A 27,866-nucleotide genomic window follows, 5' to 3' on the forward strand; every position below is an offset into this window, starting at 1 on the left:
AGCAGTAGGATTAAGTGCTTTGTCATCCTGATCTTGTACAAGAAGTCTTCCAGGGCGCTGCACTGATCTGTCTCTTCCTCTTTGAATCCTCCCTGAATAGCTCTGTGTCAGCCTGGCTGTAAGCACGGAGACTGCGTGGGACCCAATAAATGCAAGTGCCACCCCGGCTTCACCGGCAAGACCTGCAATCAAGGTGAGCTCTCGTCTAGAACTTGTAGACACTATAAAAACACAGCTGTGACTTTTGCAGTTGCACGTGACTGTTTTATTTGTCGTAGGGCACTGAAATTGAAACGTAAAGGAAGAGGGAGAGTCAGAATATATGTTCCTCCTGATCACTCATGACTCAAACACTCCCTCAAGCAACACACAAGCCTGCTGACATGCCCCTGCTGACGGCAGGGTAATCATTGTTTATTGTGGCCAGATCTCCAACCTCACAACACCAGTGTATTAAAGTTGCCGCTTACTCATGGAGCGGAAGCTGGTTTGCAAGCAGCCGACAGTAGTGAGGTGCTTTAATCACAAGAGGAGGAGGTTAAGAGAGAGAGAGCTGATTCAGCTCAAATGGAAACGAGTGGTGAGGCCATGTTGAATGATCCCGGGAGTGTATCCTCTCCTGTGAAGATAACATCTCAATTACTGACCTGAGATAACTTGGCTCGGCTGAGTGCAACCAACGCTATTGAAAGTGTGTTTGTGTGTGTGTGTGTGTGTGTGTGTGTGTTGATGTTTGAGTTTTTGTGTATTTTCATCACTGACTGACAGATTGGACATGTTGAAAAGTATTAAAGCTTCCTAGTTAGACGTAAGCTGATGTGCATCCAAGCAGCTTGAAAATACTTGTGGAATTCACGCCCTAAGACAGGAATAGGAGAGTGTGTAATTAAAAACAAGGGTTGGGGTGGTGGAGGAACGAGGGGGGTGGGGGTGTTGAAATCCTTTCCGGAATGTTCCAAATGACTCATCCTGCATTTCGAGGCTATAGGTGGCTCCTGTCTGCCCGGCCAGACGGCTGTACTTTGTCTTAATCTGCAACAAAGGGGAGAGGAAAAAGGATCTGTGTCCCATATCCAACTACAATAGACTTTGTTGCCAACCATTCAGACTGACTTATCTGACAAATGCGATTCCAAGACCTTTCAAGATGAAACTGTACTTTTAAGCGTCCATCGAACCCCCATTTGTCCAATAAGCTCTAGATGTTTTTTTTTTTTACAGAGCTCCCCATTTTACTCAGCTTTGAGTGGCAGACTTGCCCTTTCAGTCTCTTTAGGTGGAGATAACCTTGGATTCTGTTTTGAGCTGGCACAAGCTATGGAAACCAATTTAATTATTCAGAAGCTATAGATTAGATTTTCTCATTTAAATGCAGCCTCTGTTAAACATTGATTTGAGGTTTACTATTGATGTGCCAGGTGGCCCATGTTTCGAAGCATTCTAATATCCTGTCCCCCTGAAGCACTACATTTATCTTGAGGAGTCAACAGGAGGAGTGAAATAATTTGCCCAGAGATGCTTCCCTGACCTCCATGCTGCTAAAGGTCAAGTAGTTACCCTCATGCACTGTATAACATTATACAGCAATTTAGCGGAATCAGCTAATCTATTATAAATAGCTTCATTTAAATATATAGGTTTTATTAATTTGAAGTTAATTGAACTTGACGGATGTTCTGCTGAGAGTTCACTACATTTATTAAAGGTGCTGTATACCACTTAAAGACTAAATGTCTCACTACAGCTCCAGCATCTCAGACCAAAACAAATGTTTAAATGCTATGGCCTATCAGACTGCATTGACGAAAACACTACCTCGCAAATCAATAATAGCCATGAAACAGGCTGCCATGGTGGTACATAAAGCCCTGGACATACGGGCCATGTCTGCAGCGCACGTGCGTAACGGAACGTCTTGCTTTTTATTTCACTGCCCATGTTAACAGGCCACACCGCCCGTCTGAGCTGTGAGGCTGCAGCAACGCTTCCCTGGAGAGATGAGGTCTGGCCAATTTCTTCTGCGAGCCGAGTGCAGTTCCCAGCAAAAAATAGACAGTAAAAAGGATCTGTTCACAGTCATATCGACATTATACCAGCAAAATATACACCTTTCACCACAGTTTTAGTTTCCATATCCCCGGTATTCCTTTCAGAATAACACCCGTTTAACAACACCACTAAAAGCAAACGTTTCTTTGGACAGAATCCATTTATTTGATTCTTTTTGTTTCACCAGAGTCCTTGTATCAAATATAATTTAATTTAGCAAATCATTGAAAAAAAAAACCCACTTCACTCCAAAACCTTAATTCAGTTCAGCAGTTTCAGTCACCCTCCTCAAAGCTAACAATTGCACACAGAGTGATTCACATGCTCTAAAATGCATGCATGGCCGAACCGGAGAGGTAAACAATGCTGGGGGATCAAGCACAGGGAGAGGGAGTGTGATGTCATTAATGGTAGCATGGTATCCAATTCAGTACTCTTCCCACTGAGTATTCAGATTTAGGTCAGTCAACTCTTACTTTTTAGGGCAGCAGGGAAACTTGTGTTTTTAAATTGTTTTACATTTTAAATCACCATATGATCTATAAATTGTGTGCATGATGATTTTTGGACACTTAATGCGTAGTAAGTGCAACATTAAAATATTATAATGAAGCCTTACTGTATATAAACCTGCATGTGCAAAGAAATAATTTGCATGCACACACAAATGGACACACATTCCTTTGCTCTAAGTGGGAGGTGTGGATAGATTTGTGACCCTGGAAGGTGCTCTGATTAACAAGAGTGTTAAACACCTTAGGAACACCGGTTGTATGAAGTGAAAACAAACCACAGAGGAAGCATGAGTGTTTACACTAAACACAGGCATGGGCGATACTGTACTGTATTGATTTCATCACTGCCAGAATCAAAGCCATATTTCCCTCTCTCAAACTTTTATGAGGTGGAACTGATTTGAGAGATTTATACTTCAAGGACTACAAGTCTGTTTTTAGTGCAAGCTCTTTTCAGCCACCAAATAATTTCCCCTTAGTGTTTATTTCACTTTCAAAGCTTTTCCTATACAGGAAAATACCAATACCTGAATGGGATATACTTTGAATGAATCTGATTATATTCACCATTAAATTAAAGGGCACTCAGCTGTCAAGAATAATAACCACTACTTTCCGAATCCCTATCACTCTCATAAAGCTCTTCACCTTTGGTGCTGATGAGAATTGTTTCTGTCATACAGCATGGTGAGGATAGATGAATACGATCTTGCTGCACAAATAAACTCATTATTGCGATAATCTGTTTAACAATTTGGCAACACACTCCCCCTGCTGATCCAATCATTTTAATAAGATGATTATTCCGTGCAGGTGGATTTAATTAGGAGTAGTTGACCTGCTGTTAAGACACTATTAAAAGATTTTGCTGTACGAATGACGTCTCAGACATCAGAAGCAATGGAATACAGCTGCAGTGCCTCCAGATGCTGCTTTCTTCATTTTCCCCTTTGTCTGTCAGCCAACTATATAATTAATGCCACTTCAAGTATGATACTCTTGCACTATAGTTAAAGCAAGTATACCATTTGTTTCTATATCTGTTTTTAGACTATTAGCTAATATCTGGGCCTTTCACTGCTTTATTTTGGCGAAGCCACACAGCTGTCTCCTAATCTTCTAATGAATTTTAATTCAGACTAGGTGCAGATACTTTTAGGTTGTTAGTTTAGAAATCAATCCCTCGCTGTCACTGTTTGTCTTCCTGGATGTCTGCAGTTAATATAAAACAGCTGCAAGTATTTTAAGTATTGCATGCATGTCATCATACTATGTGTATTTTCCTTCAATTATCATCTAATTACTCCAAATTGTGTTTGTTTTGTCTGAGTTCTCTTTTATAACAAGGTCATTAGAGGGGTTTTGAGTAATATTTTACCTTAACTGATAAGCAAGGATGTAGGAACTGAAATAAAATTAAAAGAACTGAAAGAGCCTCCTAACCAACCCATGAGTGGTGATTGTAATAACACAAAAAACACATGGTCACAAATTCACTGTAAAGATGAGTAAACATGTCAGTCACCACCAAGGTTGAACAGAGGCAGCTGGCTAAGTGATTGTTGAGATCAGATCAATACTGTCATCAACCTCCTGCAGAGAGGTTATTTATCATGGAGAACAAACCCTGCCCCATTAAAGGAACCAGTCAACACAAACATACTCCAATAGTAACCTAAGTAGTTAACTCTGTTATGTTTTACTACGGCTGTATTATAATAAAATTCAGTAGATGTACAGCACAGTCAGATTCCGTTAGATAATCATGCAGAATTTATCTCTGGGGGACACACATCCTTATCTTTCAGTGTGATATTATTGAAGTTGAGCTTTTGTGCAAACAATTTAGAAATGCATTGTCAAGGATATGCACGTAAATGGCAACATTTTAAACACCTTTCAATGAAATGCAGTCGAGTACAGCACCACCACTAACAGCGTCCAAAAAGATATGTAGAAAATAAAGTTGCACACAGTCTAAACAAATTAAACATTATAAGCTTATTTTGCAATATATTCCTCGTTTGCTTTTTGTGAGGATTGTTTACCTGCCTGCCTACATTCAGACCCACCCCCACTCAAACTGCTACTGAATGGTTCTCAATTGAGGTTCAGAAAAGATGCTCAATTTGAAACCACCATAATGTTGATGCTTTTATATTGTTGCATGCCTACACACATCTGTATTGAAAGAAAGACAAACTCGTATTAGACAGTGCTGCACTAGTTAGATGATTGTCTCAGTGAGTTATTGCTCTTCGCTACTAAAATGTCTTATACCAATACCCATCCATGGTGCCTATTTGCAGATAAGGCCTGCGACAAGTGTTTCTGTCTTGAGCAGAGTTGGCAAGAATGCAATAGGCTTGCATAACTTCTCAGTTTAAGTTACCACATCCCTCAATAGGGAAAATCTTGAATGATTTGAAGCATGCAAAACAGTCAGAGGTAGCTGTATCACCTTCCTGTTGCTAAACAATAGGTGTTGTTAGCTTGTTGCCGGAGAAAAGCTTGCTGGATGGATAGATCGACAGACAGAGAGGGGAGTGAAATTCTATAGGCTGAAGTGTTTGTAGTCAAGCATTGATTTGCCTCTTTAAATGGTAACTCCGTTCTACCTTTGAACCTCCAGATACAAATTGAGAAGGGATCCTCTGAATCCGTGAGATACTGTAATTCTCTCAGATCCTATTTCACCCTCATGACAAAAAAAGGAATGCACAAGAGAGAAGAGGGCAGGAGGAGAGGGGACGCAAAAATACTTTCACTGTTCCTCCCTTGTGCCCTAGAATTTTTTCTGATACTCAGCTCATGTCCAATTCTCACAAGTGTAATCCTCTTTGCTGCATAATGTTCCTCTTTACTTTCCAGGAATGTGGTATGGTCAGAGGTGTTCTAATCCATTGGTTGGTGCTTTTCATTCTCACTACATCTCTCTCTCTCTCTCTCTCTCTCTCTCTCTCTCTCTCTCTCTCTCTCTCTCTCTCTCTCTGTCTGTCTCTTTTATGTCCGTCTCTACCCTTTACTACTTTATCTTCAATCAAACCCCCTTCCTCCCACTCCCCCTATGCCCTCTAACCCATTTTCTTTTGTCTAAAGAAGAAGAGCTGGACTATTTAACCCCACCAGTGTGGGCCAGTCACCTTCCTATCTTTCGTCCTGTGGACCATCAGCCAGCAAGAGTAGTGATGGAGGGTGAGATTCGTCGATCGACCCCCAACATGCATGGTGATGCACTGTGCGGACTGAGGGGGAGTGAATGTCACTCTCAACTATTTTCTTAGCGCTTCCTGTCCTCCCCTGGCAGAAGAGACACGCCACCCAAGAGCAGCTTTTCAGTGGAAATGCCAGCATGAATGCTAAGCATGTCACAGTCTTTACCACTCTACAGCTGACTCTCTTTCTTTCACTCTCTACCCCAAAAATCAGTGTCTCAGTACTAAAGAGCCACCGTGATTTTTCCTTATTGCTCTTCCCCCGTCTTCTCTCTCATTTTCCTCTCCAGTTTTTGGAACACCGGGAACAAAGAGCTCCTCCTTCCCTTTAAAACCATCTTCGACATGGACTCAGCACTCATGACTCCTCCATCGCTGCAAGCACAAGGCCTCAAGTTCTAACCAAGTGTTATCTTCTTTAGAAAAACGCATATCCCCAAGAAAGAGCCCCAGCTAATCTCTCTGTCACTGATAGAGGCGTGTCGGGAATGTAGCATAGCATACCTCGGTGGAGCTGACCCAATAAATCACTCCACTTTGCATCGCTTCAGATGAGTCTTAGCAGTTCATTTACCATACAGTGAATGCCCCAGAGGGGCTCTCCACCTCAGCTATCGCCCAGGTTTCTGCAGTCCTGGTCCTGTCGAACTGTCAATCAGTGGTCATGTCTGTCTGTTATCTCTCAGTTTTTCACTGTGTCCTCTCTCAGTCTTGTCTTTTGTGTCCTCTCTGTGTCTTGTCTGTTTTTTCCTACATAGAGGAGGTCCTGGCTGTGTCTTGTGTCTGGCATGTGCTGATGCTCACAGAGCTGCCTCTGTCTGAGAATGTGACCATTTCAATAATCCCTCATTTACATTTTTAAGCTGTTTTTCTTTTTCAGCGCAACAGGCAAGTGGAGACCTGTTCCTCTGCCACGTTGACAATGGACAGTGTTGCTATGGTTTTCTCTAATCACAGTAATGAGAATGCCAGTTGTTTACTGTGAAAACCAGGGAGGAAAACAAGGTTGACACCTCTAATTAAAAAAGTGAAGAATGAGGATGCATGTGTGTGTGTGTGTGTGTGTGTGTGTGTGTGTGTGTGCAGATGTGAGTGTTGTGGACATTATCTTGTGGGAGAAAGAAACTGTTGTAGGGTTTGGATTCTGACTGTAAATAATGAATTGTGGTTTTAGTCGTGACCTGTCGGGAGGCTGCAGATACAAATTAGCCTTTGTTTAACTCTGGTACCATACATTAAAAGGTAAAATGTATGTTTAATATTGTATAAAGTCCTTTACAAATTGAAATAGAATAAATAAATATGCCTTTTGTCTGACAAGCACAGAACAAATCATTTAACACAGTGGCCTCCATATGGATGGCATGGTAGCAGGAGCGCAAACACAGTCGCAGGTGCAATTTGCGTCAGACAGTGAGACCTTATGTTGTGTGCAGTTCAAGTTCAGCATTCATTTTGGCATGACATTGCATCTCAGCTTCTGCCTACTTAAAGAACCTTTTTTTGGATGCACAGATGCCGGAAGAAAAAGGTGTGGGTTTAGGCAAACACACAGATCTCAAGTTTTAGGAATTTTGGCCGTATATATTAATCACCTTTAGCCAAATAAGATTTAGCTTGCTTGACATATATCTATGTTTAGGAGAACAAAACAATTATGTATTTAATGTGACTCCTAAATATCTGTTCCTTCTTATACTTTCTCTTGTACACAGTAAAAGTAATGCTATAAATGTTTCATTAGAGTGGCCCTCGTGTAACAACTGCATTCACAAACTGACCCCTATACATCCAGAGGATTATTGTCATGGAACATGGCTTAAAGCCTGGTGGCTGGATTCAACAAGCAGATGGTCAGTCACATCTATTAACTCAACCAACATGACTATAGTAGGCCAGAAGCTACCATTAATAGAAAGGTAGGGCCTGTGGATATACAGACGGGACATCTGCTCCGTCATTCATCCAAATTAATATGTGGTATCTGTTAAATGTAGGAGGTATGTGGCACTCAAAGAATGCACACTATGTCCACGGAGCTAAACACGGCACCATTTACAATGCGGTCGGCCAAGATGAAAACGACCCCTGATGTGCTGTACAGTGAGATGAAATCTATTTGTGATGTTTCTACTGTATCCCGGAAACATGGCGTGATATTCATAGTTTAAGTTATTTATATTTCTTGGAGCCTGTGTCATCATTCCAGTGTGATGGAGTCCTATGTAGTTTCAAGTGGGATTTTCCCCTTTTGGGTCTGGTACTCCCGAGGGACCTCAAATTTAGATGGGGGGTTGGAAAAAAAAGAAGAATTTGTGAATTTATCCAAATAAAGTGTATCCATCAACACCCATACATATTTAAACCATACCTAAATACAAAAATAACTGATTTGACCCTTCTGTACTAAAGGTATTGAAAAAGTGGCCTTAAATTCTTCAGGCATTCTGAGCCTTTATTTAATTATTTTAAAGAATATTTCAAAGATCCAGCAAAATTTAAAGAGAAAAATTTACATTAAAAGAGTTATAACTGATGATAACACATCAACAGTGTGTTTTTGTCTGAGATCTGAAAAATGGTTATGAGCAAAAGTTGGGACCTTGAAGAAGGTGATCTAACCAGTTTAGTATGAACATGCCTTACCATCCAGTCCTTCTTCAATTCAGAGAAGTGACACTATTTTCTCCATGAGAAAATTGCACTCAGAGGAAAAAAATTATTGAACCAAATTGAAATAAAAGATCTTCCTCTCTGCATCAGAACCGCGTAACCCCAGGCTACTCATATGACTCAAGAGAGAATAAAGAATCGTATTGAATAAATTATTTGAGTATACTCAAATATAAGTACACAACAAATATTCACAGTCACAGTAATTAACGTAATTAGTTATTCTCCACCACGGCTAATGGCAGCATAATCAATATTCTGTTAAGAATAATGTGCATCTAGAGTGATATTTGGCTTTGTTGCAGCAGACATTTTGACTCGCCATAGGAAAGGCACAGGGGTATCTAGTAACATTTTAGTTTTAACCATTTATTACAACATTAGGCATTTTAGTTTTGGTCATGTTTGGTCATGGTCTGCTCATGTGATACTCTGGAGCAAATATTGAGCAAGCTTGAATAGGCTGTCGCTGAGCTCACAACCCCCTGCAGAACCTGAGGAGATGAACGCAGTCTGCTCCTTAAACCACGCCTAATAGTAATGCTGGAAGCTGCTGGGGAAATAGAGAAAGTTATAGCACGTAGATTGCAAGTAATGTAGGAGCAATGGAGGCAGAATAAATGAACGCGAGCCAGATTTTATGGACCACCTAAATGAAAGGGATTGTTGTGGACATGATAATTGGACAGTAAAGAGAACACATGACTATAAAACAACCTTTGTCCCTACCTGAACTACTCCATTAATGATGGCTTTGTTTTATTTAAATGACCCAGTATGCCACCATGCACAATACCAGACCTCTGGCAGCAAACCATAGAGGAAAGACACACATTTATTAGCTAATGTCATTTGTTACAGCTGTGTGTAAGCTGTAAAAAAGGCAATATAGGTATATAACCCTTTGGTGTTTTTTTTCCTACAGTTTAAAGCTTAAATATAAATTAATGTAGAGCATGATTAAATCAATGTATGTGTCTTTAATTCAAGCCCAATGGACCTCCCTTACAGTGGCAATGTGGACTCATTACAGAAAAAGCATAGGTGTAACTAATAACAGTATTGATGGCTTTGCTCCATTTAGGCAAGCCAGTGAGCCCAGTACCTGGAACACCTAAGTGGAAATCATTTATGTTATTAGTTAGCCCTGTGCATTTAATGCTATGACCTATGTCCAAATAGCAAGCTCTTATTAGTCGGTTTCCTACTATTTGGATTCTGTGAATGTCACTAGTACCATTCTTTAAAATAATTGTTCAGTGCAGTGTACAATAAGACCTTTTAGGCACTATAAGCATTGTTAATGAAGGACACTTTGGCTTGCCATAGCAGGAAATTCAGGTACATGTGTAACTAATAACATTAATGGTGTCTCTGTTCCACTTATGAGTGTCAAAAAGTCATCCCAGGGAGACAACATGCACAACACCAGGGCCCTGGAACCAAAATTGTACAGTGGAATGAAGACAGATAATGTTATTAGTTACACCTGTGTGTTTCCTGCCATGACATATCAAAGTGTCTGCCATTATAAAAGGCTAAAGAGCAATCTAGCTCTTGGTGGTTTGGTTGCAGTTTTAATGTCACTTTACTTTAGTTGCATTCTTTAAAATATGATTTCAGTGGAATCTACAGTATAAATAAATAAACATGAATATATTTATATAATTTAGCTACTAAACCCTTCACACAGAGGACACTTTGACTTTTCATAGCAGGAAGTACACAGGTGTAACTAATAACATTACTGGTGTCTCTGTTCCATTTAGGTGTGTCAGTAAATCATTCCCATGAGGCAACATACACAACAACTGAAATACATATAATGGAATGCAGACATTAATAATGTTATTAGTTACACCTGTGTTTAACTAGTCAAAATGTCTGCTGCGAGAAAAGTATAATGACTTGAATTTGCATAAGGATTTGACAGGTGTTGAGCTCAGGGCATATTCCTTTCTCCCAGGAGCCCCTTCCCGCTCCAAAGTCAGACAGCATCATTTTCTTTTAAGATTTTCATGGGCTGTTGTGGGTGAGATTTCTCTACTTTTATGCATGCATGCGTAAAAAACAACTGGAATTATAGGTATCTTTGAAAGAGTAGGCTACTGGATGGTGCAGCTACAACCATATGAACTTGCGGTGAGTCAGAGGGTATAATAGCATCTTTTATCACTTGCAGGTAATGGGCAGGTTGACAGTTGACACTGGCTTCCTGTTAAACCATCAAAGAGGGAAGTTGCAGGCCTGTCAGAACATGGCAACCCTTCACTTCCTCGAAGACACCCCCACCCCTTCCAAAACACACACATTAACACACGCACAGACAGACACCTCAACCCCACATATAAATGGATGGGTGAGGTTTGACATGATTGACCTTTTCACCTTTGCCCTCTGACTAATTTCACCTCTGTGCAGGAGGGTCTTTCTCTCCCTGTCCTTCCGTCCACTTATGCTGTCTCTCTCTGTCTGCAGACCTGAATGAGTGTGGGCTGAAGCCGAGGCCTTGTAAACACAGGTGCATGAACACATATGGGAGTTACAAGTGCTACTGCCTCAACGGCTACATGCTGATGCCTGACGGGACCTGTGGAAGTGAGTCTGTCTCTCACAAACGCACACACAGACACACACACACACACACACACACACACACACACGTCTCTATTATTGTGCACATTGTTTGTATTGTTGTCTGAAATGTGGATATTTTCATCCCTGATCTACTTTCTTCCTCGTGTTTTTCTTTCATAATCTCCCTTCTGTTTTGTAGCCTGGTTGTGCTTCTGTGAAGCTTCCCTTCACTTCACTATAAATGTATTCATCTGAATGCCTGTGCAATGCTGATGACATATGCTCTCTATTATAAAATACATTTTCCCACTCGTGTGAGTACCTCTGACAGCAGCCTCACAGTTCTTTGATAGACTGTTTTGATTAAAGCTTGTGTTGATCTGCTTCATTATAGCCGCTCCACTCTGAAGAACCCCTGTGAAGAAGCCTAAGAGGACTGAAAATGAAAAATGTGAAAGAAACACAATCTTTAGACCCTCAAGTGAATGTACAGTTCTTATTGGTTGCCCTAAGGTATTCCACAAAATGGGAGTTGATGCCTGTACATGTCTCCCTGTAAATTCTGTTTCCCATCTGATAACTATTTTCTGCTCACGTTTCCACTCGAGGATGGCGTGACTCCCGGTACCTCATTTTAATTAGTTCTTTTTTTATCAAAAGAAAATTCATTTTCCCCCCTTTTAAAGTCTGAATTGCTCACCACTTGAGGCAATCTCAAACTGTAGGTGTTGTTGTGTGATGATAGTATGATAGTGTTAAACACCTTGCCGCTCTTCTTTTCTCCCCTGCTACTGCTTTGATCAATAGATCACTGTAGCATTTAATCAGCCTGGCCTGCCTCAGTCATCAAACTGTTCTCCAGGGTGCCTGCGGCAGATGAAGTAGCAGCGGCAGCATGAGCCTCACTTTTAATTTCCTTTTTAGGGTCTGACGTTATTGAGAGGCTGAACAAAATCTTTTTCATTGTATTATTATTTTGGAGGGTCTTGATCTGCCCAGCATGGCTCAACAACATAGGCGCTGCACACTGGCGCTTCAATAGGGCGGAGATGGATTATGAGTCTGTGGTTGTAGGACAGGATGAAAGTGGGTGAGGGAGGATTGCGTGGGCTAAGGTGTGACCACAGAGCGACTGCGCAGCACAGGAATCTAATAATGGTAGTGTGTGCTGTTCTGTTGTCTGGCCCTCAGGGTCAACTCGGCTAATATGAGAAAAGGCAGGCGAGTGGCTCTTAACGCAGTGGCTGGAGGATAAAGGATAAAGTGTAGATATGAGAGGAAAGAAAGTGAGAGCGAGAGCAATATTAACTTTTCTCTCTCTTGTTAATATGTGTTGTGTTTCCCTTGTGTCCCTCAGATGCTCGAACTTGTGGAATGGCCAACTGCCAGTACGGCTGCGAGGTGCTGAAAGGAGAGGTCCGATGTCAGTGTCCATCGCCGGGGTTACAGCTGGCTCCGGATGGAAGAACCTGTGTTGGTACGTCCCAGTCTTTATATATCTCGACAGACCTGACAACTGCGCCTTATGTTACCACTCCCTTCCATGAGCAAATCGTGTAACTTGTGTATTTTTTTATGTGTTCTTCTCAGCCTTTAAATTTGCAGAGTAATAATCAAATGCAACTGTTTTGGCAGAGCAAGAAAGAAAACTTGGCAGTGAAAATGCAATTTAGGATCTCTTAGCAAGCAAAGCTGACATTAATCCAGAATATTTACCAATACGTCATTTTTGCTTTGATCAAGGACTCCAGCAATTTAACAGTCCTCGTCAACCGAACAGTGATTTTATTTCCACTTACTTCCTCCGGTCTTTACAGCAGAAATGTGATCAGGGGAGACCCTCCACACTCCCCTACCCTCCACCCATCATACCCTCCTTCTTTCATTACGTGGCACAGCTCCTCAGATGGGTAACTAACACATAAAGGGGCCAGCTGAGGCAGTTAACCTGTGTCAGGTTTAAATGCAGGCTGTTCCAGACTGGACTGTTCCATGCTGCCATATAGTCCCACTTAACTGCGGGCTGGCTAATAGGGGGCGTTTTTTTCTGAAACAGGACAGACATCAATCATGAAAAATGATGGAGGAGGGGAAGGAAAGGTTGCCCGCCACAGGTGTTACGACAGTTTAATGGAATGTTTCCGGATCCCTCTGGAAGCTTCTGTTTTATGGCGAATTTTATGGCGAGTTTCTAATCATATTTATGGAGGTGATTCATTCCAGTAACCAGAACTTTAAATGGGCGAGTTTGCATAGATGCAGAGCTGTTTTTATGCATTACGATGCTGTGAAATCCAATGTGTCAACACATTTTTGTTAGCTTTAGAACTTTCCGTGGCCCATATTTATCAAATGTTGAGGAATTATTCTTAAGAATGCTATAAACATCCAGCTTAGGAGTAAGAAAATACTTTGCTGAGTGTGAAGAATGAGACTCTAAGTTGCTTAGCAAAGTGTAAGGGTATGGTCATATTACATTGCTGGCCCACACACATATTTGCTCTGTCTTTGAGTCACTTCTATTGAAGCACACATGATGGATGAATTTGAGTCTGCGATTGCTGTTTCGCTGTAATCTCCAGCCTGCTCCAGCTGAGCTGAACCAGCCAATCAGAGACAAGGATTTACCCTACATCGTTTATTCATTTTTTAATTTTCTGTAAAAAATATATGTAAATTATTTTTTCAAATATTGTTTTATTTATGTGAAGTAGTTCCAGTACCCATTAGTGTGTGAAATTAAAATGAATCAAATGAGTCAAATTTTTGTACAATATTTATATATAAATAGGGACGTATTAAATAATAAAAGGAAATTAGCAGAAATGGAAACAAAAACTAAACTGGAGCAGGAAATAAATTCTGCTGCTGCTAGACGAGGTACATCAAATAAATCATGTAATAAGAAGAATTCAGTAGCATAAAAATGCATGGAAAGAGAATAAAAAGTAGTCCTTTCACACGTCCTATCATCCTGAATTATACATACAGTATTGCTTCAGTTAATGTATTATTCCTCATGCCCAACGGGATTTAGCACAGTCACTCTAACACATGTCTAAAGTGTGTGTTCACCTCTGTCTCTGTGCAGTATCATCACCATCTACAATCAACTCATAAGGAAGCCATGTCTGTTTCATCTTACACTTTTAACAGTTTGACAAATAGAGGACCTGATGTTTAACTAAATAACTACAAGGAAATATTGACTTGTTTCTGCACTGTGACAAAACTGCCACACCACCACTCTGACTAATGACAAAGTGCATTGATGTTTTTACATTGTTGCAGAAGTTCGGTATGAGACAGCTTCATATTTCCAAGCTGCCTCTCATAGAAAAATTGCTTAATGTATCAGACACGCTGTCAAGCAAAACACAATTGTTGATCTTAATAGTGGCTGATATATCTAACTGTAAATATGGGTTTAAACTGATGCTGGCTACTTCGAAAGAAAAGTCAGAGCTGTAGTCAAAGCCAGATGTAAACATTCATAAAAACAAGCATTTGTAAGCAATATTCTATTTTGTGTAAAGACACAATTACTGTATTTATGTGTGTTTTATGAAAACATAATAATTCACCCCTGCCCTGGCAGTAGCTGAATAATTCAACTGTTGGACATTAAAGCAGCTCCACTGGAGCAGTTTGGGATTAAGTGCCTTGCTGATGAGAACCTCAACAGTGGTTGTTAAGGGATGAGAGAGCTCTGCCCACTTAATTCACTTGCTTGTTTTCCCAGCTGGTCCAGGTGTCTCTTTGTTTTTAAGGTCCTTTTAAACAACAGTCCCCGTAGCACTGCGGTGCCTCAGCTGCATTATGCAGCAAATAAATTAATGATTTTAAGGAAAATGCTTTGAGCTGCTCTGTGTCTAAATATTAATGGCCACATGCCTGCAAAGGTGATCAACAGAGACACTTAGAATAGGTCTTTAAATAATGAAACAAGGTAGTGTGCATTGTATTCTGCTCACTGAACAGAATACATAATGTGCTTTGTTCATAAATGAATACTAACTGTGGAAGGTAAAAAAAAAGTATTTTGGTATGAATAGAAATGTTTGTTTTAGTTTTGGATTAAGTTGTCTTTTTTAACCTTGGGAGTTTTTCATTCCATTGTGTTATTTTGCATGCATTATGTACACTATGTGACCAATCCTAAAAAGCAATTTTTAGTGAAAAATTATGAATACATTATGTTTCAATTTGAATATTTTCTTCTGTGTAATAATAACGGTTATCTTTTTTTTTCTCTCTTGAAGATGTGGATGAGTGTGCAGCAGGAATAGCAGTGTGTCCCAGGTTCAGGAAATGCATCAACACCTTTGGTAGCTACATCTGCAAGTGCCATGAAGGCTTTGACCTGCAATACATCAATGGGAAATACCAGTGCATAGGTACGGTCCCAAGGTCTCTGCAGTGAGGCTTTTACAGATAAAACGTACAAAGGTCACAGATGTGGTGGGATGTTTTGACTTATTACCATGTTATTTTTAGTGATACAGATGCTGCTTTTACATCAGACACTTAGGGACCAAGTTGAAAAGATAACACGAACACACACACATGTACAAATACAAAAAATGCACATTGCTGTAATCATCCCTCATGTTCATGCAGGTCATTAAAAGATCCCATCCTAATGCACTTCCAATGTAAGTGATGATGTGGAAGAAATTCTACAGTCCTTGTTTTGTGTAAAAATGTATTCCAGTTCATCTGTACAACACAAGAACATCAAGTGCTTCTTCAAACATTACCGCCTTTGTAGTACAAAATTCCCTCATTTTCTCCTTAACTTCAGCTCAGCAACGAAACATTGCCTGGGGAAACACAAAGAGGGATTTTTGTACTAAAAGCATGTAACTTCAGAAGATACTCTACCCACTACCAACCAGTAACAACATGCATTTAACCAAGTACTGTACTTAAGTACAATTTTGACAGACATGTACTTTCCTTGAGCATTTTGATTCTATGCTTTTTATACTTCACTACATTTCAGAGAAAAAATTCACATGAAACATGATATATTATCGATTAATCTACCCAGCAGTGTTAATGCATCAGTAATAATAATCCAGTAGTTTATATATATATATATATATATATATATATATATATATATATATATATACCCATTATTATTATTATATATATAACACACAGAAAGAAGCAATGTTTTAGTAAATGTTATAATATTTAAGTCTAATAAAGTAAAGCTTTTTCTGGTAATGGAGAATTTTCCCACTGAGGCACTGCTATGTTTGCCCTTTTTCAACCACTGATGCCAGCTACATTTAAAAGGATGTTGAAAATGTACTTAAAATCCAATTAGATTAATAAAAAAGTCAGTTGAGGATGTCTCCTGGAGTAGGATTACTGGTTCTGTTATTTTACATTTGTGAAGTACTCCATAGTTGAAGTAGTGAACAGAGGAAATATGTAACAAACCTCTTATTTTCAGAATACTTATGATTTAATTATCACCAAACCACAGTGAAGCTAATCCACACTGCTGTTTCTGTTTCTTATTATTAAACCTTGCCTCAGCAGTGCACTTCAGTGATATACACAATACTTATGAACACCTGCCATCTAAAAGATTAAATCAATATTCTATACGAAGCCACATGGTTACCTAGAATCTTAGCAGCATCTGGAAAATACATCTCCCATGTTTATTTATGCATTAATTCATCTTTTATGTTTTTTGGTTTTTTTTACAAAAAGGTAGACTTGGCAGTTGCTTCTAAAATGCTTAAAAGATATTTGATAATCACTTTGCTCTGGCATTCGTACAGGGATCACTGTTATACACTTAAATGCTTTCGTTAACAGTACATATGACATAAACTTTGAGCCCTCCTTGAAGTGGATGTGAAGCAATTAGCCTTTGATATTCAGCTGTTATGTCTGAAGCTTTTTACACTTACACCCAGGAGCTGAATGTTGTTATGTTTCCATTATCTTTCAGATGTGGATGAGTGCTCTTTAGGTCAGAGCCACTGCAGCAGCTTCGCCACCTGCTACAACACGCCAGGTTCATACAAGTGCAAATGCAAAGATGGCTACAGGGGGATGGGCCACGACTGCAAACGTAAGAATTGAGAACAAAACCCTGGCCCTGATGCTTACTTTTGCAAAGAGGGACAGGGGCCTCACGTTTTCTTTGCCTGTGTTTCTTAAAAATGGGAGGATGGCAAGAGAGAGAGAGGAATAGCCTTGCAAGCAGTCTGGAATGAAATTCCTTTCTTTGTAATGGCTGTCAGTCATTACTTAAATCACCCAGCTCTGTTATCACATGCTCCCAGAGTGAGCCTTGACTCCTTTTTTTGACATCTGGCCATTTTAATCAGCCAAAACGAGGAGTCATCATCAAAAGTGATATATTTCTTTCCCTGGTAGTTTTGCTTGCTGACACACAGTTCATTAGTCTGTGCGTCTGCAGTTTTTACAGAAGCTCAGTGAAGTCATTTATTCTCCACAGTTATTTAATCATCTTAGACACTGGTGTAACAGTCCATAGAGCAGAGAGGATGCCTCCTGGCGTAATGTACCGAAAATACTTCACCCTGTCGCCTGCCCAAAGGGTGTGAGCCACAAGTGGCTACTGGGAGTCGAGTTGCAATATCCTATTTGTGTGTCACATATCAAAGTCGCCTGCAACCTGAGAAGGCAATAACTGAGTTCAAACCGCTTGCCTTTGTCCTCTCTCATTCCTCACTCATGAAACCCTCATGAAACCCCACCCCACCACATCACACCAACCCCCAAATCTCGGTCTCTACTCCTGACGTGAAGAATTTGTGGAGGAACAAAGGAAAAGGAGGTGTAACAAGGGTGATCTCCGGGGCACAGCAGCCTGTTTGAGATCATTCCACACACACAGAGCAGCTTTAGCCTGGTGCTGCGAGGCCCCTGGCTATGAGCACACAAAGAATTACTAATCAGGCTGAACACATGAACGGATAAAAAGCCACCCTCAGAAAACAATATTGATTTCACAAAAGCAGAAATTCACTGAACGTGGGGTGTCTTTGTGGGTTAGCTTGTGGAACCACATGTCATGTAACCACAAAGCCATCCCTCTTTCTCGTTTTTAACACTCCCATTGAGGAAAATATGTCCAGAATTGTTTTAAAAAGAGCCCCAAAATGAATCATTGTGAAATTGCAGCACAACTGATATTATGGGCCTCCCTTGCAAGTTTGAGCTTTTGCTTCAGTGAGATTTGAGACACCCAATTTGTTTTAGGATGCTAACATTTAGTTAATAGATATCAAGTCTCTGTAGATGAAAGAAAGCCCTCCTCTGCAAAAGTCAGGCTAATCATTGCAGTTAGTCTGCAATTCTGCACCTCATTAAGTCTTAAGTGCTCATATTTCAGCGCTCCATCTGCATTCTCTTATTATTTCAGCCATTCCTAAGGTGGTTATTGACCCCCCGAGACCAGGCAAAGTGCCTCCAAATCATCACAACCGCATCCCTGACATGGATCAGAAGAGGACCACCACCCGCCCACCAGTGACTCAAAGGAGATTCTTCACAACAACCACAACAACGACCAAAGCACCTCTGCCTCCAAAGAGGGTCACCCCTCCTCCGCGCAAACCAGCAGTTCCCACCCGGAAGCCCTTTGTCCCAACCAGGAAACCACTAGCACCCACACGCAAGCCCTACATCCCACCAAAGCCAGTGGCTCCCACCAGACTCGCCCCAACACCACCAGCAGCTACACCAGTAGACAACACCATCCAGAAGGAGGTCACCAAACAAAGAGGGGATGTCCACAGTAAGATTGAGCTTTTTTTTTATATTGTAGGTCTCTTGAATATATAAAATAATTATTATATTAATGTAAGAAAACGTTTAAACCTGCATTGGTTTATTTTTTGGCCTCATGGGGTCAACACTTGAAGCTATAATCACAACACTGACATATTACCTTTTTAAAGTTGTTATGTCTAACCTATGGTTAAGGTTAGCAAACAGTTGCCTATTTACACATCCAGGAGATATGGAGCAACATTTATTTGGAGTTATGTTTCTGACCACCAAACAAAATAGGTCCCATTATCACTATTCTTTTAGCTCTGTTTTGGTCTCTGCCACCTCCTGCGGGAAATATCTAGCTCTCTAGCTGCTTAGTGTTCCTCTGTTCACCAGCTAGGCTTTAAATTTGACTGACTGCTGTTTGGTCCTAAACCTTTTCATTGTAACAGCTGTTGTATCTTGAATCAATGCTGGTAAGAGCAGTGAGAGAAAACCAAAAAACATCGAAGCTGTGGGGCATAAAAGCATAACAATGAGCTAAAAGACACTAAAATGCTCCACGTAGCTGGTACATCACTATGAGTGACACCTTTCACATTATACATATAGAAATACACATTTTTCTTATAAGTTAGAACAGTTTTAATAGCTCAGAAGCACAATACACAATAACTTATTACATTAGCAGATTTTGTTTTGATATTTGATAGTTAGTGAACCTTTTGTTTACTTTTGGTCACAGACTTTGGCACTTATTTGTCTAACAATTCATCTTCATCAGCTCCCTGACAGGTTCCCGCTAACCAAATTGGAGCTAATTTGCATATTTCTTCATCTGAATCCTGAAACATTGTGTTTATTATAAAAACATGTCACATCCTGTGGAATCAGGAGTGATGTTTACCTGACAGATGATGTGCATCATCATATTCATTTTGCATTCAAACACATGAATATACGGATGCAACTTGTAACCCATGTGTACACAGTTTATCTGCCAGCTAACCACATGACGATAATACTGAACATTTGGCAAGAAATATGTTGTAAATAAGTTTTTAATGAAAATGTATGTTTAGACTGTGTATCTGTATCAATATATGGCAACAGGAGTGCTGTGCATTGCTGTAATACTTAACCCTTTCATCTGTAAGAATTCATGATTAAGTTAATTTCAATTCAAGTAAATATGCAATCAACCTATATCCACTTTCATATTACACTATGATATGTAGATTGAGAAGAGATAATGCCCTATTTTTGAAGAAGATGACAGATTTGTCTCACTAACGTCAGTGTTAAAGTAAAAGTATTTTCTTATCCAGGTAATTATCTTTTTGGCCTCAATTAACAAACACGAACTGCTGCTTTGCCAGACTGTTGTTTATCTTTCACACCGCCAAGCATGTATCTTTGACACCAATTACATTCAAAATGCCTCATCAGTCTTTGTTTTACTTAGACATTCTCCATCAAAACCAAATAATAGAATCTAATTCAAAATACTGTGGCAAAGAGAAGCGGTTGAGATTATTTATTTTTGGTCTAACAAAGAAGTTAATCACTGCAATCATCAGCTGCCTTCTTTTCGCAGTGTTAAATGCATGCACCTTTTCATAACGGCGAATTGTTTCTTAATGAGATAATCCCTGTACCAAGTGACTTGTTAAGCCTACAACATTCAGTTCAGGGTCTAAGTCACTTGATTTAATAGATTATTGTCTGCAGCTAAACCCTTTTATTAGTATTTAAAGGATGAGGATATTTTTTCTGATTCTTAACAAATCCCATGAAAAGACCAAAACCACCAATGAATTGATCCTTCTAACAAGTATTGTCTGTATACCCAAGGCCTGACATATTTAAACATCCTTTGTTGTACACAAACTTATGAATACATCAATGAGTCACCATGTCGAACTGGGTGACAGCAAAATTACATTCAGCTCCATTTTATTAGGGTGAGGACAAAAGTACTAAAACAATCAGTATGGCTTTATACCAAAAGGATTTAGTGATGAAATAAACTATTTTGTAGTCTGATTGAAATTACCTTTCAATGCACAAAATGCAGTAGAGAATTATTCCCTCATTAAAGTTTAGTTTATTTTGAGTCATCTCTTACATATATGTAAGTTTTGGTGCCATAAATACTCACCAGTGTGCACCAAATGCATATTAATGCGCAGCTTAGTTTGTCCCCAACCTATACACTAGGTTCTCCTGTTTGAGAAACCTTTGCTAAAATCTACAGTGCCCAGCTGTTTTGGCAAATTACTCAGCGATTTAAAAAAAGTATTAAAAAAATGTATACATTATAAAAATGTATACTTAAATACATAGACAAGTGTCTGCACATTTTTTATTATAATGCTCGCTTACTCACTCACTCACTCACTCACTCAGACACAGAAATCAGTGTTTACCAAAAGCTCCTTTGACACAGAAAATGTCTGGTGAGATGCAACAGAGTAAGTACAGCATTGTACTCACCTTGCCAGATGGCATCACATAATTAGAAAAAGGAAAGAGGGAAGAGAAGATTACATTAACACCTGTCTGCACTGCTTGAGGGAGACATCAATCTAATAGTTCGCACCACGGCAGAGCAGTTCTAGAAATCAGACCTTCCTGAAGATAGTTTTAAAAAGATGGGAGAGGGAGGGAGGAGAGACAGCGCTGAGTGATTATTCTAATAATTAGACGGAAATAGGAATCATATGAGTAAGGGCTTCATGGCAAGACACCTCAGCTGTGCCTCAAATGCAGGTGTGTGTTGTAGTCAAAGCAATTTTCAGAGCTTTGTAGTTTCCTTTTAGTCTGGATCTGTGCAATCAACATCACTGTCTGTGTCCAGTGAAAACCTTGTACCGCCAACCTTATTTTTAGTTCAGGAAAAGTGAAAGGAATAGTTCAATATTTTGGAAAATACACTAATTCAATTTCTTCTTCTTTCTTTCTTTCTTTCTTTCTTTCTTTCTTTCTTTCTTGCCAAGACTAAGATGAGAAGATTTATACCACTCTTTTTTTTTTTTTTTCTTTTTTTTTTTTTTTTTTTTTATTTTTTAATTTTTAATTTTTTTTTTTTTTTTTTTTTTTTCCCTTTCTTTTTTTTTTTTTTTTTTTTTTTTTGGCCCCGGGGGTTAAAAATTTTTTTTCTTTTTCCTTAATATTTTTTTTTTTTTTTTTTTTTTTTTAAAATTTTTTTTTTTTTTTTTTTTTTTATTTTAAATTGGGGGTTATTTTTTTTTTTTGGTTTTTTTAGTTTAATTTTTTTTTTTTTTGTAGGCTTCTCCCCCCCTCCCCCCCTTTTTAATATGAGAGTGGTATAATATCTCTCTCTATACAACTCTTACAAGACAGTGAATAGGCATTTTTCCCAAAATCTAAATATAGTTCTCTTCAAAGGAGTATACATGGCATGCTCCTTTGTAGCTAATATAATCCTTTCAACATGTAAAAAATGCATTTACATTAAGTTTAAAGCAACACTGTTAATACTCAATAAAAGTTTTCACCCACAAGCATTATGTGAATGTAAGAATTTAACATCCTGACAACAAAGGAAAAGTTAGTTACACTTAATCCGAAAAATTGAAAATGATGAAGCATGTTGTATTTATCTCCAAACCTCCAAAGTGCTCAGTATTTTGGCAAAACATAGGAAATCCCCCTTGAGCATCTTTTATTGACATCCCACATATTTGGATGAAATATGTGGTGTTTCAGCATAGTTGCTGAACAAATACATTTTTATAAGGTCACTTCGCCTAAATTACAATCTTATCTCTTGTGGTATCTGCCCATGCACAGAGGTTTTGGGATATTTGAAATTTCTCCTCTAACGCAATGGAGGTGAAAGGAACTGTGTTTGTGTTACTCAAAGCATTAAAGGAATACATTTGAAAAACTCAAGTAATTTGTCCTTGCAGAAACAGTGTCCCACTTACTCTGGATAATCCACTGACATTGCTGTGACAAGTTTTTATTTGAACTTTTTACTTTGACAGTGAGGTCTATGGATCGTACAAAGTAACCAGGACATTGTTTCTGGAAAGATGAATGGCTGTTTAATTTATCAAATCTACATTTTCAATAGTTTCAATGGAAGCACCAATTAAAATGTTGGTAATTGTTAATTGTTAAGTGTGTCTTTATATCTTTAAATGCAGTCAGTATGACATACCTGCAGAGAATTATCACCCAACTCTGATCAATACGTTAAGTTAAACTGACCCTTTAACAATCAAAATAGTAGCAAATAAAACAAAAATAACTACAGTTTATTTGACAGAATCTGATTAATTATATAATGTTCCTATCCTGTAAAGACAAGATCAAACACAGCTATTTTTTACTTGTAGTCACAGTGTCACCGTTCAAATTACTGCTCCCTTAATTGGTGTATCACCATATTTACTCTGTATATATCTGATCTACGACCGGACACAAGGACTCAAGGGGGGGTTTCGTTCCTTAAAAGCACCGACGCACACAAACACAGACACACACACACAGACCTGGATGCCTGGGATTGCTGGAGAGCCTGGTGTGAGTGTGACCTCCCCGCTCTCGGATTCCTTCGACTGTCAGACTACATCGCAGTCTGCCAGGTGGTTGTGACCCAGCATTGGGATTGGCCCTCAGAGTGCTCAGGCTGACTGGAGGGGGCACATGTCGGGGACTCTGGGGGGACTGACGGTTCAAGTGCAGGTTACAGCGCATTAATGGCACAGGAGCAAGAATCCGCCTGGGATGCTGGGAATAGTTTTATTGATAATTTTCCTCATTAAATTCTTGAACGGTCAAGTCAATTTTATTTATATGGCCACTGTGGCACTATGGATCACTAATCGCAAATTTCCCTCAAGGGGCTTTACAATCTGTACACCATTCGACAGCCTCTGTCCTTAGACCCTTAATTCAGATAAGAAAAAACTCCCCTCTCTCATATGCAAATGCAATGCATGCTAGTATGCAAATGTTAAATTAAGATGAAGATGTATTAATTTTTTTTTTTTTTTTTTTTTTTTTACACTTTTCTTCATGAACAGTGTCTTCATGAAGGGATTTTAAAAACCAGTATAGACAATTATAATTCTAATAGATTAAAGGAACCAAAGCATCTTTCACTGTGATAGGCTTGCCACTGTAAAACTAAAAGAAACAACTTTCTATGCTTCACTTGTCAGTTGACCTTTAATAAGACAGCTTGGCTTATGGTATTTCGGGCAGTGTGACCCCATTGGAGAAGGAAAGAGGCTATTTCAGGACTGGCTGTGTAATGTATGTGTGTGTGTGTGTGTGTGTGTGTGTGTGTGTGTGTGTGTGTGTGTGTGTGTGTGTGTGTTGTACTGTAGCTCCAGGTTGTATAGTAGCAACATTTGCCCAGACGTTGCATCAGTTGAACCATCACCCTCTTCCTCGTTATGATTCACATTTGACTTCTGGTGTTTCTGCAGGTTTTCTCATGTATCCTGGTCTCTGTGGCCATCAGTGCAGTGTTATTAAACGTGCTTAGCTCTAGATATGCAGGCACTAAGCCATGACATTGATTCATCCTTGTCGAGTCCATGTAGAGTAATGAAACAAAGCCTCACAATAGCTACAAGAGGGGATGCCGGTGAGTAAATATAATACTTTGTTAATCCTTTATCTAAACCCGTCTCTCACCTCTCTCCTCAGTCCCTCGGAACCACGGCCATAACACCGTCCTCGGCATCGACTTTGACATTGAGCTTGGTAACACGGCAGATGAAGCCAAGGACGACCCAGGTAAACACAACACATTTGACAGAGACAACCAGCAACAGCTCTGCTCATAGCGGACTGCACAGCTCAAATGATGACAGACGATCCACATTTGCTATGGGCAAAATGAAACTGACAATCAGCTCCAGCAGTGGTGCTGCCGAGGCGAAGATATTATAGTGACCAGATGTGTTTTGATAGGCCTTTCACCAGGAGGTGACACATGACATCTGGCTGTATCCGTTTAAATAATGGCACAGGGCCCAGAACATACTGCCAGACTTTTCCACTTTTCACATTATGCTTGCTTGATTGCTTGACTGCTTAAATGATTAATTGATCATTTGGAGGTACATCAGTCCTCTCAAGCTCCATAGTTCTCGATGAAGAGTTCCTACAACAACAATAAGAAAATAGCTTTTGTGAGGAGACAGCATTTTATCTGTCATATTTGCTCAATGTGATTTATTGATGGTATGCAGATTAAATTGCCTAATGATTTAGTTACATGTTTATTTTGGTTCACAGTGCATCATTTGCTATACGGTGTCAAGAGAGAATGCATTTTCATTGGCTCAGAAAATGAACTGAGAAGTTTTTTGTGGAAACCCTATTTCAGCAACAAAATGATGGATGTTATTCTTATCTTCAAACCAATTTGTACAGCAATGCATGGATGATACCGCAACTGTTTTCCCTGCATTCCTTTAATGTTATTGTCTAGGAATCATCGCAAGGAAAGAAATCATCAGTCACTGAATATTATGACTCTCTGTAGTAACTATAATCTGTTTTACTATGATATAGGGGTATGCATACAATAGGCTATGTGTGTAGAAGTATGCTCACACACATACACGCACTGATATCAATTCTAGCAGCTCATACAATAATTTGTGATTTTCTTAGATGAATGCTTTTCCACTTGCCATTTGTGCATCTCCTTCTCACTTGATTTTTCCTCCATGCATCAGCTCTCTTCAGAGATTACAACAAATGTTTACACTTTTATTGTATCATCATGCTCATCAGAAGGTGCTTGAACAGTCCCCTTGCTCCCGGTAATGTTAGAGGCACACAGTAGGGTAGAGCAATAGAGCAGACTAAAGTCTTTTTTGTATGTGTGTACACCTGCTGATAAGTGTGTTTCACTCTCTTCAGAGTCCGGGTATCTGAGCTGCTCCTTTGATGATGGTCTTTGTGGTTGGATCAGGGACAAAGACGGAGACCTGCACTGGGAGACGACGCCCGATCCGTCAGGTAATGAAGGGCAGGGGTCATTTATTCGCACTCAGACACTCTATTAAGGAGAATTGTTTATTTTATTGTCAGTAAATCCGAACGAGAAAAGCTGCGCTTCCTTTACTGACACACACACATATGCAAACACCCACAGAGTCAAACAATCTAAGCAGCTCAATTTTGCTCTACTCAATTACAGGTCAAGATGAAAATTACTTGAGGGAAGTGGTTTGTCTTTTCTGCAGATTAGCGCTTTGCTTTACAAAGCGATGCAAATGAGAAGTGGATTACGCGACCCGTCAGTGATACCTGTGGCTCACATTAAATGGGAACACGACACTGTTTTTCTTGGGGTTCAGACGAGGAGAAAATGTGATGAATTATGTTGAGAGGACTCAGTAGACGGGGTGTGAAGACTAAACAGTGCAGTGTACTGGCACTGTTTAAGCCACACTAACTACATCTGGCTTCCCCTGCCAGTTGGCGTAGTTTTTCAGTTACTAGCGTGTTCCCAGACATTCAGACTCACCCTCACTTCAGCCAAGTCTGTGCTCACTCATTAGAGAAAATAAAGATTTTTGCCTTGACTTTTAATTTCCCAAAAATAATTTACAGTAAATGATAAGCTTAGCCCTGACAAAGAGTAATTCCACTGAAGAGGCAACAATTTAATTTATAGTAGTGGATATATTTTATCAGAACATTTTAATAGTGTCTTATTTATGGATATGTGTGTGTCCACCTATACATGCCTTTTCCTACATCTTAACTGTGTTGTGAAGTATTTAAGCATTTACTGTTCATCACTTTAAGTTCTTCTGATAAATAGCTACTGGCAAACACCCATTTGCTGTTAGAGGCCTGGCACACATTTTGAGGGGGCTCATAATTTATGCAGAAAGCCTCTGTGGCCTACAGATTGATATCACACCCCCTGTGGTTAACTCCAGCCCGACACAGATCTGCTAGATAAGCAAAATACATCAGCATTTATCAGCTAATACCCAGAAGCACTTTTTTAAAATTTAAAAACTATATAGCTCTACTATCACTAACTAATGCATGAATTACAAAAAAAAAAAATCTGTTTGCCACTGGCAACTGGCTTTATTTTGAGGTGAAGATACATAAGTGGGTCAAATCTTTTTTAATTGTCTATTTTTTTTATAGTTTATTTTCTACAAATTCTTCACTTGACTGTCAGGGATGAAATATTTTTTATGTGTGCTATCACATACATACAGACCTACCTACATGTTACAGGGTCAGTTCAACCAATAAGGAAGAAATGAAAAGTACAAAAAGTATTAACCCTAACCCTCCTTCTTATACCTTAATAGGCCATGCTGCTTGTGTAGGCTTGGTTGTTGGTTGTGCTGGCACCCAGATATGATCAGGTGAATGGATGAATTTCATTGTTCTAAGCATAACAAAAAATGCAATTCATATGGAAAAACTCAAAAGCAACTGTCCAGAAGCATTGTTCCACTGACTCAGCGTTAGCATGAGGACTGTTTCTGAGGTAGAAAGTAGCTCTAATGGAAAAAACTGTTCATAGTAAGGACTGTTAATTATCCAAAGTAGACCTGGCTATTGTTTCTGGAAAGCCAAGCTGCTGTTCTGTTTGTCAAATGTTATTTTTTAATGCTGCAAGCACCACAGCTGAAACTCCATTCACCACTTTCTACTGAGGTGGCAGCAAGAATCTTTGACACAGATATCCCAAAGCCATAAAAAATAAAACCAAAACTGTCAGCATGGCTTGATGGGTGAATGAGAAAATATGTGTGTTTTCTTTGTGTTGTTTGGCTGAACCAATCTCCTTTAATCTATTAGAAATGGTGTCATTTATTTTCTATTTATTCTAGTCTGCTTGAACTCACTTTGTTTATGTCAACTTTGTTTGGTTCAGTTGAGGTCAGTTGAAACCAATTTACAGAGGTTTACAGTCCATGAAACATTAATATGCATAAATAATTCACATTGTGTACAGACTGATGAGTATAAATTATAAAGTGTAAAATCACATATACATTTATTACTTTTATTATTACATTATTATTAAGTT

The 27,866-nt window shown here is 39.3% G+C and overlaps 1 protein-coding gene across 4 annotated transcripts in view; it reads left to right on the forward strand.

Moving 5' to 3' along the window:
- npnta (nephronectin a) overlaps positions 1–27,866 on the forward strand; it is a 48,639-nt gene that overhangs the window by 18,515 nt on the left and 2,258 nt on the right. For 2 of the 4 annotated variants that reach the window (XM_051384891.1, XM_051384892.1), the window contains 8 exons: positions 101–193; positions 10,931–11,050; positions 12,387–12,506; positions 15,292–15,426; positions 17,007–17,129; positions 18,450–18,824; positions 24,491–24,580; positions 25,718–25,816. In XM_051384891.1, the coding sequence (XP_051240851.1) occupies positions 101–193; positions 10,931–11,050; positions 12,387–12,506; positions 15,292–15,426; positions 17,007–17,129; positions 18,450–18,824; positions 24,491–24,580; positions 25,718–25,816 (1,155 nt within the window). Of the gene's footprint in view, positions 1–100; positions 194–10,634; positions 10,812–10,930; positions 11,051–12,386; positions 12,507–15,291; positions 15,427–17,006; positions 17,130–18,449; positions 18,825–24,490; positions 24,581–25,717; positions 25,817–27,866 lie in introns of those variants that run through there. The other 2 variants (XM_051384894.1, XM_051384893.1) reach the window with 2 other exon arrangements.

This window comes from Dicentrarchus labrax, unplaced genomic scaffold, assembly GCF_905237075.1.
Source record: "Dicentrarchus labrax unplaced genomic scaffold, dlabrax2021, whole genome shotgun sequence".
Lineage (NCBI taxonomy): Eukaryota > Metazoa > Chordata > Actinopteri > Moronidae > Dicentrarchus > Dicentrarchus labrax.